We start from the raw sequence: 7,048 nt of genomic DNA on the forward strand, positions 1-7,048 counted from the left end.
TATATATATATATATATATATATATATATATATATATATAATAAGATAAATTAAGAAAGTAAATAAATAAATCACTTTTCAAACTGACAAATAAATAGATATATTTAAAACTGTTTATTTAATGTTTAAAAATACAGCTATATTTAATAATAAAATAAAATAAATAAAATATAGAGCTCGTTATCTTATTTTTAAATAATCCTCCATATACAGTACACATCAAATATGTTGTACTTGGACAGGCAATTTTTTTTTTTAAATAATGCCATTGTTGAGGATCCACAGCGGTTTTAAATTAAAAAGAAAGTATAGCTACAATTGTTTATTTTTTCTAAATCCTTGATCATCATGGCAACAGTCTGTGACTCGTTTTAAATCGCAAATTCATATGCAGTGACTAAAAAAAACACCAAAGCCTTAATGCTGTAACTGTATCAGCTCAAGAAAGTTTTCCTATATTGGTCAGCCAAAAATTATAGTAATCCGGCAAAAAAGATCATTGGGAATGTCTGCATGGGGGTCATCTCGTCCTGTGCTCTGGCCACACTCCCATGTGGAATCCTGCTCTAGCATGCTATTAAAAGAATGTACTTTTATGAGAGGAAAATAGTCTGTTCCAAGGGAAAGCTATGCATGTTTCTGCACACAAGGATCTTTGATGTGGATGTCTGTGGGAGTGCATTTGAACCACGAGTGCATCATAGTCTGGAGGAACGTCCCGTGTGTGTGTGTGTGTGTGTGTGTGTGTGCTCGTGTACAGAGAATTTGTGAAAATGGAGATGGGAATTCCCTGCTACGCTCTCCTACGCAAGACCACTGTAAGCGCTCAACCCCTTTTAAGGCCAAAATAAAAGGACTGTGTGCACAAACGAGTTTGACTTGTGACATCAATCCCATAATTCTTAGCAAACATCAAATTATAAGCAGAAAACTTGCTTTCAGTGTTCTCTGGATTCAATTTTCAGTCAAATCATAAGAAGCATTCAATTGCATGTGTCCTCGGGGATGTGACTCAGTGTCATGTTGAGGTGGGAGGGAGAAAGACACAGAATAAAAGAAGAAATAAGGGATGGGAAGAAAAGGGCGGAGATGGATGCAGGGGGATCATTATCGAAAGCTGAGTGTATTTCTATATCATCAGGTGACCTGTTGACTTTTCTTTCTGAGAAAGTTGCTATGCAAGGCATCGACCCACGCCCAGGAAACTTTTCACGAAGAATGTTAGGTGTGCAGCCTTTGCTCAAAAACAGGAAACTGTTCATATTTCCTCTATAAAAAAGGCCTTACTTTGACAGCTCCTCACTGCTTGGGAGTTACCAATGCCACATGCCCTTCAAAATGAGAGCACCGTGCTATTACTGAATGTAGGATTTCACAAACTCGTGCCACAGTCCCAGCATTTCACATTGCGAAGACAGCTGCTCCAGTGATAATTGCTTCCACCCTGTTGGGAAATCCAGCTTAAGCTGGTAGCTGTGGAACAGCTGGTTTCTAAGCTGGTTTACCAGCTACCATGCTCTAAAAACCAGTTTGATCAGCTGGTTCAAGATGGTCTAAGACATTGCACATGCTTAGAAACCAACTACTGCTCCAAAACACCTAAAGTAGGGACACCAGCGCTCCAGAATGCAATGATAGGGACCAGGTGACACCGGATGCAAGTGCGTTTAAGGTTTTGCAAGTAAAATGATAGATTTTACAAGGACTTGAAACCACCATTGTATCAGTTTTCAAAGACAGCTGCTGCTTGCAATAATTGTTTCCAGTGCCACCGTGACAAACTGACCACTGACTCACCACTTCGTTTATGAAGCCAAACTTTCTGTTGAGTTATAATGCAAAACTATTACTTTTTTCCCCCATAAACTGTAATGTTCTCTGAACATGTTTCTTAATATGTATTATAACAATACATAACATTTAATAATTATAATATTTATATAATAATAATACAAATAGTTCTTAATAAATTACATATTGTCATACAACATAATATATTAATATTATAAAATATAATACATACTAAAACAATTACGTATAAAAAGTTGCGTGCACTTGCTTCATATTACATTATAGCCTACTATTCATGCACTTATCTATAAATAAATCAATTTTAAAGTATTTTATTATAATTAAAGTGACTTGCCAAGAATGAAAAAGTTGCATAAAGCAGAAAAAGTTCGTTGAATGACTTACCTTGACCACATCGTCATTTAAATGCTTTGGGTCCCGGTTGACCAGGTCAATCTCCTTGGTGTGGACATCCTGAAGGGTCTTTTCATTGATGCTGTCCTTATCCATTTCTTTATTATTTGGTTTATAAATGTTCCCCTGTTTCCTGATGAACGGTGAGTGCGCGTAGTCCTGCGGTTCCAAAGAAAACAGAAAATGAAGTTCATGAGCGTGGAGGGGAGACTGGGGCGCAACTCAGTACTGCCCTGGCATGGGATGGTTTTAAGCGGATAGAAATGAAGCACCACACCCCTCTGGAACACAGCAGAGCGACCCGCCGCACGGGGGCGCCATTTCCCACTGTGCTCTGCTCTTAATCCGCAGCAGCAATATATATAAAATACACTCACAATTTAAAATATTTACCTGTTAGGACGTGTTTAAAATATATTAGTTATATTTTATATGAACTAAAAAAAAAGTTCTTAAGAAGTAATTGCATTGCGTTTCGACAACATGCGCTACAAACCGGCACATTATTTTGGATTAGTGAACAGTTCATATTTTAGCTAATATTATTATTCTTTAAAGTTGAGTTTGCGAAAGTGTGCATAAAGTGAAAAATGAAGGGAGAAGTAAGGCTTGCTGTAGCCTACAACTAGGCTACTTGCCAGAAAAAGATAAGACCAATGAGCAAACATGCGCGAAAAAAAGACAGTAGTAGAGCAAGTGCCAACACACCGCCTTCATGTGTTGATAAACCCCTAAAAGTGTTTGAGTAATAAGTAGCCAACTTAGCTAAAGGTTTGTTGCATAAGTTCCTCAAGAAATCCTGAATTGACATGTCTGAGGTAAAATAGGTGTCATTCTTACCTCTTCAGGTGCCTCGTCCTTGTATCCGCTAGTCATGCTGTCCCGTGCCTGAAGTGCGCTCAGATGAGTATGTGGAAACAAGACAATCAGTAGAGAGGAAGCAGTGTGGGAGGCGTGGGGATATTGCTTATAGTGGGGAGTCCTTTCCCTTAAAACAGCCCTCTTTTCTGCATACGAATGTCCAATAAAGCTTTTATCTACAGAGTCGTGTTTTATCTCTCCTGGAGTCTCTCGTGGCATTAAGTGGGAGTTCCTCTCAGTCACTGAGGACAAGCTGTGTGTGTTCAATGAATGAGACTGAAACCCTCCATTAGCCTGCCACTCATAGAGCTACACAGTATTAGTGGTTGGATATTTTGACGTGATTTTTCCTAAATGGGAGGCATATATTTGGGCACTGTACCAACTTCTCCTGAACGAATCGAATTTACACTACCAGAACGTTTTTATTAGCACTATTTTCCACGTTGCTGTAATGGTAAAGTCATCACAATTATAAAGCATCAAAATGGAGGATTGTGTAGTGACCCAAATTAAATGTTAAACAAATCAAAGTTACTCAACAAGCCACCCTATCTTACTATCTTACAGCTCTATGAGGTGCATCTTGAGAAGGTTTTCAAATAGTATTGAGTATCCTGAACACTTATTGGCTGCTTTTCCAGTCCAACATTTAAATTCGAAACGATATAGTTCTGTAAGGAAATTCATACATGACTTGAGGTGTATAAACCTGAAATGTGACTAAGGTCGGTTTGCATACCGCAATGTACCTCAAGGCAAGACTGACTTGCACTTAGTTTGGAATGTTTTCACCAACAATAACGCTGCGGTTTAATGTTCTTGTTTTTCTCATATTTGTCCAACTTTACTATCATTTACTTTACTTATTTATATCTTTGAGTGTGCATTTACTGTGCCTAACAAATATTTGTGTATCTAGGTCAGGTTCTGGCAAAGTGAGGGATGCGACAGGCCATGCAAAATATGCAAAAAAACAACAACACAGTGGTAGTGGCCAAAAGTCACTGTATAGCTCACGTAAAAAAGCACTTTTGTAGTTATTTTTAAACATTTTTATATACATCTATTATACAAATATTTGTATTATTTTATATGATAATTTTCATCATTGTTGTACTATATAAAATAAATATACAATATAAAATATATTTATGTATAATATATATTAATTTAAAGCAGTAATTATTGCAATTTATTGAAAAAATCAATTTATTTGTACTTCATAGTAAACCTACTATTCTACAAAGTCAAAATGCGTAATGAAACATTTAATAAAATCTAGCTGTTAAGAACTCAATAGAACACGTCCATCCTTCTACAAAAACATACACTTTTTTTTGTGTGGGTACACCGTTATCCTTAGGCATACCTGCATTCCGCATTGAACATGTCAACCGGAGGATTTTTTTCTCATTGCACAAGACGTTAAATCTTGTCAGGACCATGGTATGGTCTCTCAGCAAAGAAAACAATCCATCCTTTAATTTCCAAAAATAATTTTATTTGCTGAACTGAGAGACATTTAGTTCTGTCTTTCATAAGCTGAGCTGTGTTCAGCATGTTTGCTACATGACATCATTCAACAGGGGTGAGGAAACGGCACCTGAGCCTCTAATGTTCCATTGCACAGTCAAATATTCCATTTACTCCGCGGAGCCACTAACAAAGCACAATCAATGGCAAACAGCATGTCAAATGTGGCTTTGCAAGTCAAACTAATTGCCAATTTAATATCATTATGAAAAGAAGCCATTAATACAGAAGAAAATGTGTTATATTTGTGAAATGCTCTTTATAATAGGAATGTACCTAAAAACCATAAATAGTTTGTACACTAAAATGCCATCAAATCATTTAATTTACTCTGATAAATCATTGCCAAACAATATAAATATTAACTCAGAAATCGCACAACACTACAGCCCTATTGGAAGTAGCTGCATCATTTTTTCCTTACAAGCACATCATGCGCTTATTGGAATATTATATATCATGTAGTAGCACAATGTCTCATCCTTAAATGAACATTTGCTGACAATTTACTCACTCTCAGGCAATCGAAGATGTAGATGAGTTTCTTCTTCCAAACACATTTTGAGGAATTTAGCATTACTAAATTGTTCACCAGTGGATCTTCTGCAGTGAATGGGTGCCATCAGAATGAGAGTCCAAACAGCTGATAAAAACATCATAATAAAGTAATCCACAAAACTTCAGTCCTTCAATCAACATCTTGTAAAGCAAAAATATGTTTGTTTGTAATAAACAAGTCCATTTTTTTTTTTTTCACTGAAGAAGAAATATTATGAATTATGGATTCATACTTTAAGCAACGGTTTGGAGGTAAAAACGTCTTGATGAATTAGTTTATTACAAACACACAGCTTTTCGCTTAACAAGATGTTAATTAAAGGACTGGAGTCATGTGGTGTACTTGTGGATTATTGTGATGTTTTTAATCAGCTGTTTGGACTCTGATTCTGATGGCACCCATTCACTGCAGAGGATCCATAGGTGAGCAAGTGATGTAATGCTAAATTTCTCCAAATTTGTTCCGATGAAGAAACACTCATCTACATCTTGATCTTGATCTTGATTTTCAGCAAATATTCATTTTTGGGTGAACTATTCTTTGAAGGCTACATCTTAATCATTACATTATAATCTTTGAAAAGTCTCGCATTATATATGATATAAAAGGTTAATTAGACTTACATAACAGTACTGAAAAAGCATGTCAGCACTGACGACGCCCAGTACAAGGCTGACAAGTCAGTGGTGAAACAACGGAATGAATATCGCAATTGTGCACTGAAATGAAAGAAAAGCTCTTTCTCTTCTCTGTACTTCAGAAGTCAAGGATAAATGATCCTTCAGCTAAGAATCCTCCAAAAGGCCAAAGGCCAAAAAAAAAAATGTGTCAAAGAGATTCTGCAACACTTCTATGCTGAGTTAGATTTGATCAGTTTTGCACAGTCTTGACATTGATGGACGACAAGCACCGTCCGATGCTGAAGAAGAACGGCCCTATAAACATATCCATCAGGCTGGTCCAGATCACGTGGATGGAGGGCAGTGTCATCACACAGCCCTGGATCACTGGCATCACCACCCTGTGGAGGGAAAACAGCTCATCATCATGTGTGCTGATATATAAGAATTACATAACAATCATATCAAGGTGAATTTGTTCCTCTCTCTTTGTTATAGGGTTAAAATATAGCCTGGAATGCGTGTGAAGCATTAACCTTCATGGTTCCAAAAATCATCACCTTTGATATTCTTAACATTCAGCACATATGCAAATCCATCAGTCAGCATGACTGGCCCATAACGAATGAATAAGTTTTGAGATAATACATAAAGTGTTTCTAGTATCTACAGCACAGGTCTAACAGATTATTTTTAATAAACTTATTATTTATCAAATTAAATTTGTAGGAAAATTCTCTGTTTATAATATTAAAGCTGCAGTCTGTAAGTTTTGCCACTTTGTCGCCATCTCTGTTTGAAAACCTGCAATTGCAGCTGTGTGTGGCATTATCTTCCTTGCGTGGGTTGTGAGTCGGCACGGCTCCAGCGCGGATGAATCTAATGTTCTGAAGAGTATGTGTGGCTGTCAGTCACCGCACCAGTATGGATATTTACTGTACTTCGCAATCACAGATTCTCGCCTACGTCTTGGAATATATGACTCAAATAAGCATTTTCACCGGATATTGTCATCTGAACAAGTAAGTAACAAGTCTGCCACGTTTGTTCTGACAACTGAGGAAAAAAGCATTACAATAAATTGCGCTACCAATGGTGATTTAATCTAAATGAGCTCATATCACATCAAACCATGCAAATTATTATTATTGTTATACTTTCTTTTTTAAAATTGTTAGTTAACAACATCAGCATTGCGTGACTATGAGTATAGTGTGTATAAGCGAGTAGATTTCAATTTCTGTACAGTCTAATCTCTAATTGTCAT

General features: G+C 36.6%; 2 protein-coding genes across 3 annotated transcripts in view; both read right to left on the reverse strand.

The window, feature by feature from the left end:
• The window catches only part of LOC107679630 (caveolin-1-like), an 8,270-nt gene extending 4,916 nt beyond the window's left edge, over nt 1–3,354 (reverse strand). The window contains exons 1-2 of the mRNA XM_016475241.1: nt 3,046–3,354; nt 2,197–2,364 (exon numbers count right to left, since the gene is read on the reverse strand). Of these exons, the coding sequence (XP_016330727.1) occupies nt 2,197–2,364; nt 3,046–3,285 (408 nt within the window). The 5' untranslated portion in view covers nt 3,286–3,354. The remainder of the gene's footprint in view (nt 1–2,196; nt 2,365–3,045) is intronic.
• Nucleotides 3,355–5,636: 2,282 nt separating this feature from the next.
• Nucleotides 5,637–7,048, reverse strand: part of cav2 (caveolin 2) — an 18,756-nt gene continuing 17,344 nt past the window's right edge. For both annotated transcript variants that reach the window (XM_016475167.1, XM_016475166.1), the window contains one exon: nt 5,637–6,182. In XM_016475167.1, the coding sequence (XP_016330653.1) occupies nt 6,032–6,182 (151 nt within the window). In that variant the 3' untranslated portion in view covers nt 5,637–6,031. The remainder of the gene's footprint in view (nt 6,183–7,048) is intronic.

This window comes from Sinocyclocheilus anshuiensis, unplaced genomic scaffold (genome assembly GCF_001515605.1).
Source record: "Sinocyclocheilus anshuiensis isolate Anshui unplaced genomic scaffold, SAMN03320099.WGS_v1.1 scaffold288, whole genome shotgun sequence".
In the NCBI taxonomy this organism is placed as follows: domain Eukaryota; kingdom Metazoa; phylum Chordata; class Actinopteri; order Cypriniformes; family Cyprinidae; genus Sinocyclocheilus; species Sinocyclocheilus anshuiensis.